Below are 14721 nucleotides of genomic sequence, written 5' to 3'. Positions count from 1 at the left end.
TAAGGAGAGAAATAATTATAAACAGCTATGGACAGCAACTGCAGTAATTACAAGCACAATAATCTTCAGTGTCCAAAAGTATTAAAAAAAAAAAAAAAATTGCATATGGAACCTCAAGGAGTAGAGAAAGCACAATTAATACATCATAATTAATATGTGGAATGGGGGCAGTGCCAGATAGGGGGGAATACTGAGGAACCCAACATCATTTTCAGAGTTTGCACAGTCATTCAGAAAATAATCAGTGGACTAAGTGTCATGTTTTACCATTTAAACTTTGGGACTCAACAAAAGTGGAGAGCTTTTGTCACTTAGTGACACTGGCTAACTCCAGGAGCACACCACATCAACAAAGCCATTAAAACATCTGGAGATGAGACACATCACCGCCGTGCTCTACAGTTATTTCTTTTGTCATGTAACATATTTCACGTCTGAATTACAATATATTTCAAAGTATGACTGTTGTAATACAATAGATTGTTGTTATGCTCGAATGCTTGATGAGATTCATTCTGGGTTTTTTTCTTCTGTAAATTGGACTTCTATTTGATATTCCGTGACCCTTGATAATGCATTTTATCCAGAGATAAATTATTTTTTGATGGAAACATTTCTTTAATACTTATGATCCTCTTCTCCTCTCCTCTCTGTGTGTTTGTCATGTTTATCCAAAAGTACACTGCTACACAGCACGTCTGCAATTCTGGGAAGAACAAAATCCCCTTTTCTCCTCTGTATCCTGTTTATACAGACTTCTCTCTATACCCTTCTAGCTATCTATATTCTACGGAAGAGGATTAGGGCTACATATGAAAAATGTGGATGTGGAAAAATTTGCTTTGAATTCAGAAAATTCTTTAAAGTCATAACTCTGAGTTTAAAGTCAGAATTCTGACAAAATAGTCAGATGTTTACTCAGAATTCTGACTTTAAACTCAGAGTTCTGACTCTAAACTTAGATCTCAAATACATTTTTCACATGTGGCCCTGATCCTCTTTCCGTAATATCCTCATCTCTGTCCTGCTCTCTTTCTCTCTTCTCTTCACACCTTCGGTCTCTTTTGTAGCCTCCCCTCTTCTTATCTTCCTGTCCCACTCCCAGTTTGCATGTCCTTCTCCGTCCAGCAGTCTCACTTGTCCTTGCCTCTGATGTCAGACGCCCCTATAGGGAAGAGCACGTCACTCTCTAAGGACAGGTCGCTGCCCAGGCCGGCCATGCGGCTGCGCAGCAGGAAGTGTGTCCTCCTCTGCAGCAGGCGCTGCTGCTCCTGCTTCAGCTCCACGTAGCTCCGCGAGAAGGTGTGGAAGATGGAGGTGACGGGGAAGGCCATGAGGAGGATCCCGCTCAGGATGCTGCTCAGAGCCACCACCTGACCTGGGATGCTCCTCGGCACCATGTCCCCGTAGCCCACAGTCGTCATGGTGATCACGGCCCACCAGTAGGTGGCAGGGATGCTGGTGAACTCTTGCGTGGCGTTCATTTCGTTCTCAATCAAGTACAGCAAGGGGGAATAGAGGGCGATGGCCACACACAGGAAGAGGAGGAGCAGTCCGAACTCCCGTGTGCAGCGGCGGGCGGTTAGGCCCAGAGTCTGCAGGCCCAGAGAGTGGCGGGCCAGCCGCATCACGTAGAGGATGCGCAGGGCTCTCAGGACGCGCAGCACCAAGCCCACTTTGTCCAGGTAGCTGTTGCCGGAGCCCAGGCGCTTCTCCCCATGGGAGGTGCTGTCCACCACCAGGGTGATGTAGTATGGAAGAATGGCCACCACGTCGATCAGGTTCAGGGGCTGCCGGAGGAAGGCCAGCTTGCTGCGGTCCTGTATAAAGCGCAGTGTGAACTCCAGGGAGAACCAGGCCACGCACACCGTCTCCACTATGAAGATGTTGTAGCACATCTGGGAACATGTGCCCTAGGGAAGAAAGACACTGGAGTGAGCACGGGCATCATCAGCAAACCATTTTCCTTAAAAACTTTCTTTCATAGGAAAGCGTTTATGTTTATTATTTAATATGTTGTTGGGTTTATCATCCCTCCTTGTCTTGACCATTTAATGTATGTCTTAGTGTGTCCGCACAGTGTGTCTGTGCGTGCGTGTGTGTGTGTGTGTACGCGCGTGCGTGCGTGTGCGTGTGTGTGTGTGTGTGTGGTGTGTGTTCTTGTTTAACTATATTCGTGGGGTCCAAGAACCAGGAGTCAGGTGTACTTAATATAATGCTGGACCCCACAACTTTAAAGGGCTGTTTGAGAGTGAAGACTTGATTTTAGGATTAGGGATATAATTAGGTTATGGTTAGGGTAAGGATATGGTTAAGGTTAGGAATTTAGTTGTGATGGTTAAGGTTAGGGTAAGGGGCTAGGGAATGCATTATGTCAATGACGGGTCCCGACAAAGATAGTGCCACAAACCTGTGTGTGTGTGTGTGTGTGTGTGTGTGTGTGTGTGTGTGTGTGTGTGTGTGTGTATATATATATATATATATATATATATATATATATGCATGTTTTTTCCCCCAGTTGTTTTATATTTTATGATACCTCTGGTTTGTATTTCACTTCATTGTTGTTGGTTGTGTTGTTCTTGGTTGAAATCTTCTGTTTGTTTCTGGAAAGCTCTTTGTAACCTTGTTAAGAAAAGTGCTATAGAAATAACGTTTATTATTATCATCATTATTATTATTATTATTATTATTATTATTATTATTATTATTATTATTATATGTGTGAGTGGTAGCTGTCCGTAGTCACTAGAGGGAACCACTTCTATGTGAAACCCAGGAAAAGCATTTTGAGATGCTGCAGCATTGAACACATCAAAGACATAATATCTTTACAATACACAAAATAAGAATAGGAAAGACATTTGCTCATCATAGATTAAGCTCAATTGTTTGGGCAGAAGTTTTAGTAATGTCAGTTTTCGTTAGGGCTGCAACTAACGATAAGTGTCACCGTTTATCAATCTGTCGATTATTTTCTGGATTAATCGATTAGTTGTTTGGTCTCTAAAATGTCAGAAAGTGAAAAATGTGGATAATTGTTTCCCAAAGCCTAAGACAACGTCCTCAAATGTCTTGTTTTGTCCACAACTCAAAGATATTGAGTTTACTGTCACAGAGGAGTGAAGAGACTAGAAAATATTCACATTTAACAAGCTGCAATCAGAGAATCTTTGCTTTTTTTTCATAAAAAAAATTACTCAAACCGATTAATCGATTATCAAAATAGTTGCTGATTAATTCAATAGTTGACAACTAATCCAACAATCGATTAATCTTTGCAGCTCTAATTTTGATTAAATGTATGATGTGTGGAATAAAACCATAGCAACTGTCACCTCAAAAAAAAAAGAAGCTTTTTTATGATGTAAAACAGTAATGATGCTGATTCAATGCGTGGCTGTGAAGGTTCAAAGCAATGGGAACATGGCACGGAGCCTTTGAATGCAGTCCATATCAGGGCAAAAATATCATTATGAAACATACTCCCACAGAAGAGGAGCTGGTTGGAGTAGACCCATACAAGCACCTGAAAACTCCAGTGAACCTGTTCTCGCTCAGAGAGGAACACTTTAAACACTTTCAATGCAACACTTTGTTGTCTGGCTGCAAGAAATTAGAGGCGGCGGAGTTGTTGAGAGTTACTGGCACTTCTATTTTAAAAGCTTTTTTGAAACATACCAAGAATACTGAGGTGTGAAGACAAAGCAAGTTTGCCAGGTCGAATATAATACTGTAACTTCATCAGTGCAGTCTTAATTATTTCATTTTGTTTTCAATGCCCCTTTTATATTTTCCCGGTACACTAGCAAAATAGCCTCCAGGCTAATTCTGGCACATGTTTACATGTACATGTATTTATGTATCATTAGTGTGCATTCTCCCCTGATAAATAAACCTGAAATAAATAATAAATTAATAAATACAAAATTGTGATTGCTGACTGGTTTAGCTGAGTGACTTTTAACCCACATTTAATTGCTCCATACACCGGAGCTCTAAGAAGCAACATGACTGAAACAGAAACACACCGAGTCACAGCACAAGATTGAAGTAGGCCAACTGGATTGGAAAGTTGAGTCAGCAGCATCATATGTGGTTTGCAGTTACTCTCAAATAAAAAACATTGAGATTTTTGGTTTCGCCTTCCACCCACTGGTCGTACCACACATCCAGTATCTGCACTTGATTTTCTGGGTATATACAAGCAGTGAAAACCACAAAAAAACATTTCTTTGAAATGGAAAGTAAAGTGGTGGCATTTACTCTTCACTTCCATCCAAAGTAGACCTCCCTATAAAAGTTAAGCCTGTTTATACTCTGCAAGAAAATAATGTGTGGTTCAATTATTTCATTTTCCTTTGATTTGACTACAGAGGCCAGTGTGCTAATTAAGGTTCTGATTGAAGTCAGACATAATAATTAGGCAGGCCGAGACGTCTTCAAATATTTCCTTCCTAATCGGGCAAAACAACCTGCTTAGTCTCCATTTTCTCCCTGCGAGGACGTTTTAAATGACATGACAGATGAGACGAGCCATCATAAGAATTTTCTATTACCTACTATTCAAAGTAACACCTCAATTTACCTCGGTTTAACTTCTGAATACAGCTCAGACAAAGCCAATGTCACCACAGTGTTGGGTTCAAATGTGCATTGTCAATACTTTCACTTTACTCTCTCTGTGTGTTGCCGTTCTCAAACTATGTTCGCTTCGGGAAACAACAACAAACTTCGAGCTATCAAGCTACACGCGAAAAATGGCAGAGTTTGGAAGAAACTTTGGGTCTTGCAATAAGGCAGGCCTGCTTGGTTCTTTCAGTTTTGGGACCGATTGGTGGGATCGCTGAGGACGAAGTACACATGGCGATACACTGGTAAGAGCAAATTATGTTTAAGCATGTATCTAGGTAATTGAAAAAGCTCACGTTACTGTATTGTGTGAAAAGTTAACTTCATTTAAAAAGGTACACTGTGTAGGAATTTCTCCCATCTAGCGGCGAAATTGTATTTTGCATTCAAACAAATAGTGCTCTCTAGCGCCTCGCTTTTTCAAATGCGTGTTGCAACTACGATTTTCGCTTTTTTGGCGACGAGGATTCCTTCTCCTGTGGCTCAGCATAGGTATGATCCTCCATTATGAACTGAAGTGCAGTGGAGGCTTTCAAATTTGCCGGGGCAGTGACAAGCCACCTCTCACTGATCTCCTTCTCCGTTTCAACTGGTTCACGTGACGCTGGCTCTGAACGAAAACACGTGGATTAGCTAGACAGGTAGGCTAGTGCTTTATGTCCCTTTCAACGATTATAGTTTTTCAAAATGGCGGAACGACATGGAAGTCTCCTTGGACTTGCCCGTCCAATGTAAATACAAATAAAAAATGATTCGCTTACGAGGATAAGTCAGATGATTGGCAGAGGTAACTTTACACCAATGAGGACATATTTATGAATGAAGACATTGATTTGAGCTAATAACATACTTAAAATACTACACAGTGTACCTTTAATATTGTATGTGGCGTTTTCTTTGCGGGGTGCAAATGTTCCACCAAAACAAGTTCCTTCTCGAGACTATTTTGCAGAGTCACCGTCGCTGCGTCCAGAGCTTAGCGTCCAAAAACGTGTGTGTGGTGTAGCCAGACCTTACTCCACAGCACTGTGGAGATAGGTCTGGCGATGCGAGACTATATTTGGTGTATTTGGTGAGAAATTCCCAACAGACTATGGAGTTGTATTGGGTCACGGCTTCATTTTTACTTTTCTTCAATGAAAACATTTCTGCTCTGGCGTCAACATGTTTTTTTGTACATGGTAACTTTCTGTGATATAAATGTCATCACCACTCACCGCCTCCTCCTCTTCCCTCATGGCGGGCATGGTGCTGATGGACAGGTTGACGGCAGTGATGGTGACAAACAGTACTGACAAACAAGCAAAGATCTTCCCTGGCAGGCCCGAGTGAGGCCTCTCCACCATATCCCGGAGCTTGCCCATGCACCGATTGAGCCTAGACTCGGCCGCGTGCTCCCTGTACCCACTGTCTGAATCCAACAGATCCTCCAACAGGTCCTCCTCCTCCTCCGCTCTCTCCATCGCTTCAAACTCCTCCACGCGCTGCAGCAGCCGGCGGCGGCAGCACCACTCCAGGCTCTCCTCGGGCACCCCCCAGTAGAGCAGCTCCTCCCTGAAGGAGAGGGCGCACATCTCCCTGAGGGAGCGCAACTTCCCCGCCCGCAAGAAGGTCAGGATGGTGCGGAAGGCACAGGGGCTGCGGTCGAAGAAGAACTCATTGTGTGTGACATCGTAGTCATCGCAGATGCGCATGATCTCGTCAAAGCTACTGCAGAGGTGCAGCTGGCCCAGACGGGACAGGGGGAAGTCCTCTAAGGTGGTCCAGGGCAGCTGGTAGCGCAGGCCGCCCACATTGATGATGGCGTGGAGTTTACGGGCGCCGGAAAGGGTGTCCTCATGGATGGAGCTAAGCTCTGGTGCCCGCTGCGCCCTGTTGTAGAAGGCCCCCTTCCGAGCCTCCTCCTCTTGTAGGGGGGGTCCGTTGAGGGAGGAATCCGAGGCACAGCTCAAGGCACTGTAGTCATAGTCGGAGCCATCGCCCGCCAACAGGGTCATCTTTACTGGTCCACTTACATCCCTGTGCTCCGTCTGCCACCGTCACACTGTCACCTTCTGAAGGGAAACAGAGAGTGAACAGATAAAGGGCCTTGTTGTTTGTAATAATTCAGTCAAATTAGATTTTTCATACTGTATTTTTCATTCTCTTCTTCAGTCTTCTTCATAATATTGTAGGAAAGTTTATGGCTTTGTTTTTCTTTCAATCATTTTATTTTATATTTAAATTTGAACAGATTACACGCCCACCAGGTTAATGAAATTAAGCTTCTATATACCTACAACCGTTGCCCACCAATTGCATGACATAAACAACATGTCTGTGCCATTATCTAAGCAGTATAAATATGTCAGTTATGCATCATTAAGCATGATCACTGATCTAGATACATCAGGCACAGAGGCATAACAATTTCCCTCCCAACTGTGTACATGAACATCTGTTACCCACTGCAGCCTGGGAATTATAAATAATGGCCTGATGTTATACTGGCTGTTAGATCATTCACTAATGTCACTGCTTAGTGTAGCTAAACACTAAGATAGATGTGTGTGTGTGTGTGTGTGTGTGTGTTCTCTACTGTACATCTCTCTCAACAGCTAGATTGGGTGGCTTTAAACACACTAATGTCACTTAGGTGTTGGTCGAGGTGTGTGTGTATTCTGACTCGCAATCCTGCCAATATTTCCACACTCTGTTCTCGGGATTAAGATGCTTTTCAAGTAGAACTAGATAGATAGATCAACAGAGAGAGAAAGAGAAAGAACAATATATAAAAATAGGAGCGTGAAAGGAAAGAGAAGATGTTTACTGCATGTCACCGGTGAGGACCTCGTGGCCTGTGTCCAAACTAATTAAATCAATTACAGTAATTTAGGGGGAGGCAGGTTAGCCAGTCAGGAATTAAAATGCCAGTGCCTGGATTTGCTGCATCACTAATTCTGGGTCAGGAAGGAGGCCTCGGTTTCTAAAACGGGGATGCGAGTGTGTCACTGAATGGTTATTAGGCACCTGCACTGTCAGCCTCTGTGAGCCGCTGATTACAGTCAGCGCCATCTTCCAGCCATGAAATTAGAGCAAAGCCACCCTAAACTCTGCTTTCCAACACTGTGCCAGGTTGGATTACGTTTCATTTTGGGCATTATCAGATGGAAAAAGGTCAACACATCAAAACAAATCCTAGAGAAAAATGAAATATGTCTCTAAGGTACTGTTCGTTATTTAATTAAGGGGCCACCGGAGGAGTTTTGTGGCCTCTAACCTAAAAAGACTTGACCCTCCCCTCGTCAGGAATCATTTTCCTATGACCCTCCAAAATGATTTGAAAAAGAGGCATGACCCTCCACTTGCGTGCAATTTTGCACGTAGCAAAGAAGTACAGATATCATTTGATTTTTACAGCCCTGACGTACAGGAGTTAACCTCTGCATTCTCATCTTACACATCCCACTGTTACATTGTAACAATTTAACAATTCGCCCTTATAAAATCCAATCGCGGCACGGCTGTTTTGGAACGCAATAGACAGACGCTTAAATTCAACTAAAATGTAACAGTGAACAATCGGTGTTGGACCTCCAGTCTGTTGAGATGCCTCTCCAAACGCAGAAACGAAGCGCAGTCACACCATAAAACGTTAAGACACGTTGAGAAAAAAGATCCGTATTTTGCCGTAATTCAATGACACGGGAAAAAAAGTAATCCACAGCGATCAGTAGATCCACAAAAAGGGTCACGGTGTATCCAGCAAGGCCGATACGAGCGTCACATTCACCAGCCAGCTCCAAACAGGTGAACGAGGCCTCTCCACTTCGCCGTTTAAACAAAGTGGAATAAACGTATACAAGTCCAAATCTACACAAAACCCGCAATCAGTTAGTAAGCTGACATCACATTTATATACATGGCATTTAGGAAACCTTTATTGCAAGGTTGGCACGGCAAGATGTCCAGACATAGTGCAACAGTAACTTTCGTTTTTTTTTGCGTCCTGCTGCTCCCATCGTCAGCCAGGTAATACTTTTTTTTTACTAAAGCAGTATATGAAATCAGATGTATTACCTACCACCATTTAGTTGTTTTGTGTTATTTAAGATATTTATAAAATATCTGGTCATGCCAGATGTAATTATTCCACTCATTTTTTAAACAATGCAATTACCTGTTTGAGCCACCAGGGGGGCAGTGCTCCTCCTGTCCCCCCCCCCCAGCAAACTCCGCGTATGCGGTCAGACCCATCTGCTAGGGGGCCGAGACTGAGAGCTGCATGGATAAATATGCACCAAACAAGCCACTTTGAAATTTTGCTCTTTTCATGAATAAAAAAAGTTGGTTGACCCCCCCACCCCCCCCCAGACTAAAAAATGTTGGATGACCCTCCCCTCAGCAAAAAATAAAAAGACATGACCCTCCCCTATTTTCCTCTGGTGGTCCATTCCATAAATACCAAACGGTCCCTAATGCAGAGATCTTCAACAGGGGGTCCTCAGAGTTAGTGCAAGGGGGCCACCAAATTATGTAAAATAAATCAGATTTTTTTGAAACTTTAAAAAAAAATGAATATAAGTCTGAAAAAATATGTTGATATGAATTGCCAGACCTTCCTTCACAGCGTTGCGGAGGAGGGTCTGGCTAGTCCACACAGCATTCTGGGATGGGAGAAAAACGTGCTCTGGTTTATTGGCGTTTCTTTAAACCAATCACAATCGTCTTGGGCGGTGCTAAGTGCTGGACGGAGCTGCGGCCGCTGCAAAATAGCCTCGGGAAGGAACTTGTTTTGGTGGAACATGTGTACGTTCAAAGGTTGTTTTAGTCGTGCAACAGAAAACTCAGATTGGACAGATAGTCTAGCTAGCTGTCTGGATTTACCCTGCAGAGATCTGAGGAGCAGTTAACCATAGACCTCATGAATCCACCGGAGTTTAGAATTCCAACACAAAGAAAGAGGAAGGTAACGGACATCCGGCCGTAAAAAAGGACATCCGGCAGAATTTCCGGCGGCACCTGAACAATCCCGGAAGTTGGTACGTCGTGGACATAGACTAATATAAATGCAACATATTTACAGCAAAGATAAATTGGCCTATTTGTGACATTGAAGATAAGCTTATAGGTAGCCATACAGTTAAGCTTAAGGATTTACTGTGCTTTCCACATGTGTAAATAATATCCATATATCCAAAATATGGAACTCAACTGTATACAGTACATGTAGTAGGGGGTCCCTATTCGGTCTCTGTTTCAGCAAAGGGGTCACTGGCCTAAAAAAACGTTGAAGACCCCTGCTCTAATGGATCTTTACATCTGCACATTTTACAAATATCGAGTACAAATATTGTCTATCAAATCAACACTACTGTCGTTTGACAAAACCAAAACACAAGAATAAAAACATAATTTCTCAAAACAGTGTAAAAATTCCTCCTTTTTGGAGTCTGTAAATTCTCACATTCTCCCTCCATGCGGCAGAGGTTATCGATACGCCTACAGTACATCACCAGTGTGGATGTGCACACTCTCCTACGAGATTAAATCACACTTAACCCCTCGAGGCTGTTTGATTTCTCACTTTGCCTTTAAACCCGACTGTGCTTTTGCCTCTCCACAGTCACAGGAGCATTTTTTTTAAAACTTGTTTTTTTTCTCCCTCCCTTCTCCTCTCTGTTGTGCCTCAGATGTCTCCTCTGGGGGGCCGACTCTATCTCAGAAGGAGAGATGAAACACTGCAAAGACAGCGGAGGCTGTTCTCCCCCAGCAGATCGGCTGAGGTCTGGCCTCTCTCGGTGCCAGCGTTATCACAGCCAAGCCACAGGGCATGTTCTCCAGATTGCCTGGTGACTCACTGGGTTTGTGAGTCTCTGTTGCCTGAATGCATTGAGCACGCATTTCCCACAGTGCCCTCCTCAAGAGTCTTTAGAGAGCTTTACGACCACCAATACTCATTGGGTTGATTTTAATGAGCATATTAATGATAACGATCAGTGCGAGGTCAAAGCAGAGCAACTCTTCAAAGAATTCTAAAGCCTTTTAGAAGTTCAAAATCAGTCTGAAGAGAAATGGGTGCAACATTCCCGTTTAATAACGATGGGTCTGATTGATAGAAAATGTGCAGAGATTGTATCCTACAAAGATACATTAGTAGCTAGATTACTATTTATGGCTGCATCTGCATATTGGTGGAAGTGCTGTGTAATTTGCCAAGAGTCCGAATCGGGCAGATTTTTCTGTCTCTGAATAGTGGATTTTGCAATTCAACGACTCAGTCTGTGAAACACAGACACATGGTAATTAAATGGGTGATCAGTATTTCTGATGAAAATCTGAGCCTTCGAGACTTACAACTGAAGTGAAACATATTTAACAGCTGTTAGCCTTCCGGTGACAGCTGTTCAGAGTGCAGAGTGCTGTCTTATTTTCTTGCACATAACCTAACAGCCATATTCATTCTTATTGGCATAGCAATAATGTAGATGTCATCCTGTACTGTCTTTCAGGCTAAATGACCGTTCAGATCCCACGATGTCCTGTTGTTCACTCCAACCACCAATTCTCCTCCTATTCCCTTAACAGCTCACTGTTCGCTAATGGACGATAAGAGGGTGGTTTACCCAGAAATGGACTTGAAATCACCAAGACCCAATTCTCTCTCTCTCTCTCTCTCTCTCTCTGAAACAGTCAGCCATGCCAGTGGCAGTTCTACCCCAGAAGCCCTTTCCTTACAGTAATTCCAGGAGGAATTGTTGTACACATAAATGTCTCTTTTTTTGTTGTAAGTGGGCGGCATTAATACATACTGAAAACCCTGGAAGAAGCTATAGCTCCAGGGCAATAGATGTCTCCCTAACTCTAGATGTGGTCCACCACAATGTGCTGCTCTCTGTTCCTGAGGTACAGAGAAGCATGCTATGGGAATAATACACTTGAATAATGACCTATGTTAGCATTAACAGTTGTTCATTTTGTCAGCTGTTAACCATTTGATTTCAGCGCATACATGTGTTTAAAAGCGCACAATCTATCCTTCTCGTTTGCATAAAATAGCTTCATGACCATATTTTAAATGCTAAAGAGACAGTGACCTTTTGAAATGGCATTCAAGTATTCTTTTTCATCTTACCCTCTTTGGGTAAAATGTCTCCGTAACAAAGAGCAAATGAGAAGCATCACACCTCAGCACCACACCTGTCATTTTATGTCTGGGGTTCATTTCCCAGCCCTTTCCCCATCTGTCCTTGATCCCCCCCAGAGAGCCGACCCACAAAATCCCCACATTTCTGCACCACTGCTCCACATCATGCCTCAGCGCTCCTCATCCTCTAAGCCCGAGCAAACTGTGACGTACACTATTTAATCAGCCCACAAAATATCTCACCATTACCTCAACTTTACACCCATACACTCACATTCAGTGTATTGTATATCTAGAGTATGCTTTTTTTTTCCATCCAGGCATTTTTCTGCCTGAGTGGATGATTGTACACTCACCATAAGTGAGTACTCAACTAACTTGATTATATAAACATTGCATAACATTAGGGTTCTCTGCATTGTCTGCATGCATTACCAATTCTCACTTTTCATCTTTTGATGCCCTTTTCCTGCTGAGCAGCAATCATCCGACCACCTAATCCCTCTGGGCTATGTCAACCATTTATTTTTCACAGGCAGCTGATAAAAGTGGCGCTGAGGCCGGGCACGTGCGCAGGCCAGGCAGGCACAAACTCAAACCGGTGAAGACCTGAATGTCTGTCACTCTACACTGAGTGTTTCAAAAGGATCTCTACACCGGCACTCAGTGCAGGTCCCTGTGGGATGTGGTGATAGATGGTACAAGCAATGACCGATCACAGATAGGTGATGGAACACTCTTAACACTATTACACTGGGAGTGAAAAAGTACTTCAGCTGATGAGATGGAATAAATGGAGCAGACAATCAACAACACAGGGCTTTCTTTCTGGCTGGCTGGATGGATTGGAAGTGAGGCTACATAAAGAAATAAGTAAGTAATCAATACATCATGTGATGGCTGGGCAGTACTTCAAATGTTTGGTGGTGAGTGCAAAATATTGCAGCTTTCCTCTCACGGGATATGACAGGCCATGCCATATTAAAAAGGTACAAGTGACAATTGGAATTTGGTGTGGCTTGGTAAAACTAGTTAGTTTAGACAGGATATGAACAAAGTAGTCTTTATAGACAACGTTTCATTTCCGGGGTTGCTTTTGAACGTACACGTTCCACCAAAACAAGTTCCTTACCGAGGCTATTATGCAGAGGCACCGTTGCTCCGTCTGGTGCTTAGCACCGCCCAAGACGATTGTGATTGGTTTTAAGAAATGCCAATAAACTAAAGAGCACGTTTTTCTCCCATCCCAGAATGCTGTGTGGTGTAGCCAGACCTTCCTCCGCAGCGCTGTGGAGGAAGGTCTGGCAATGTGAGACTATGAAAAGCAATCAGGGCGGCTGTGGCTCAGGTGGTATAGCCATGATGTTTAATGTTTGATCTTTGCATTCATGTCATGTCCGTATAGTTTCACCAAAAGTGATGCTGTCTCTCTTTTCAGAAGTGAAATATTATAGCTAAAAAACTAAACCTGAAATGATTTACATTCATTTGTTAACCTGGCACTATTGTTTCAGTTTAGTTTAAGTTTTTCTTTAAGGTTTTAGTTTTTATTTAGTTTACTACATAATATTTTTCACTGCTTATTTTCCTTTTAGTTTTAGTTCACTATAATAACCCTGGTTATTCTTCGTCTACCAATCAGAAGTTGGCGGTTCGATCCCTGGACCCTGCTCTACATGTCAAAGTGTCCTTAGGCAAGACATTGAACCCCGAATTCCCAATGCTGCCCAATCGGTGTGTGAATGTTCATGAGTGTTTATCTGATGAGCAGGTATGGCACCAGTGTATGAATGTGTGTGAATGGTTCCTGTACTATGTAAAAGCGCCTCGAGTAGTCGTTAAGACTAGAAAGGCGCTATATAAATGCATTCTTTTTACATTCAAAGATGGTCCAAATACACAGCCTCCAATGTCTATGTGGATTACGGAAAGAGAGAAAATAACAATATCCTACTTACAACTTTAAAGCACATCCATCACTTGATTCGTGTTAAGTCTGAGCCTTGACTGAATATCTCTTTCCACTGGTGCTCCTGGGAAATAGTGTTGCTGGCGACTCTTCGATCCGCTCTAATGACACTTCAGGGTGTGTATTTTAGATACCTTCCACATAAAGACACCTGTGAATTAACAGACTATAATTAGTTTGCGGGCCCTTCTTTGTGGGGGCAGAATCAGACTATTAGCCGTTCGAACAGGGAAAAAAGTCATTAGCTCATTTCGTTACAGTCACAATTACCTGGAGGAGGGAGAGAAGATGATCTATTACGTATCATATATCACTGATCCAAAGTGGGGCATTTGCATTGTGGGTCCATAATCACATTATGGGGGCATAATCTAACATCATCTTCAAAGGGAGGCCATCGGAAATTATCTCTGATGCGTTCGCTGAAACTGGAAGATAGCATCCAGCTATGATTCACTGTTTGAGGACTTGAAGTGGCTCTCGGATGTAAAAGTTTCTCTTGCATCGGTTTTTCATTTTAAAATAAGTTTTTTTTTTTTTTTTTGAATAATTGCTTGCACTTTCAAATCCCTCTGCAAACAGAGCAAGGTAGAGGAAATTTCTCTTTACAACAGTGAACCTTGTCTCTGTTGAGATATCAGTAAATGTTGACAGATCATAACATGCTGTAATGTAGCTGCAGCCTTGTTACCATGGTGTAGTCCAGGGTATCCAGTATGCAAATCACTGTCAGCTGTTAAAGACATGTTGTAGATGGGTCAAAAGATCCAAAATAAAATAATACTTTGAATAGAAAGTGGACAGTTAACAATCTTAATGTATTAAGGCATTAAACAATATACTGTATATTATGATATAAAATTTAGAAAGGAGTGCACTGCATACTTGCACAAATCTGATTTGCGTTTGTATAGTGGCAACAAAACCATAGGATGAGATCTACAATAACACACACTAAGTAAAAACATGATCTAAACATTGAGCCCTAATCTCA

The 14721-nt window shown here is 42.6% G+C and overlaps 1 protein-coding gene across 1 annotated transcript; it reads right to left on the bottom strand.

The window, feature by feature from the left end:
- Nucleotides 1–1133: 1133 nt before the first annotated feature.
- Nucleotides 1134–6629, bottom strand: kcng1 (potassium voltage-gated channel, subfamily G, member 1). Its single transcript, XM_078254053.1, has 2 exons — nt 5850–6629; nt 1134–1913 (listed from the first exon to the last, which is right to left on the bottom strand). The coding sequence occupies exons 1-2, from the start codon at nt 6627–6629 to the stop codon at nt 1134–1136; spliced, it is 1560 nt and encodes a 519-aa protein (XP_078110179.1).
- Nucleotides 6630–14721: the final 8092 nt, after the last annotated feature.

The sequence above is a fragment of the Sander vitreus genome, chromosome 7, assembly GCF_031162955.1.
Source record: "Sander vitreus isolate 19-12246 chromosome 7, sanVit1, whole genome shotgun sequence".
NCBI classification, from domain to species: Eukaryota; Metazoa; Chordata; class Actinopteri; order Perciformes; family Percidae; genus Sander; species Sander vitreus.
Note: the sequence above shows the minus strand (reverse complement) of the source record. Positions and strands in the feature narration are given on the sequence as shown.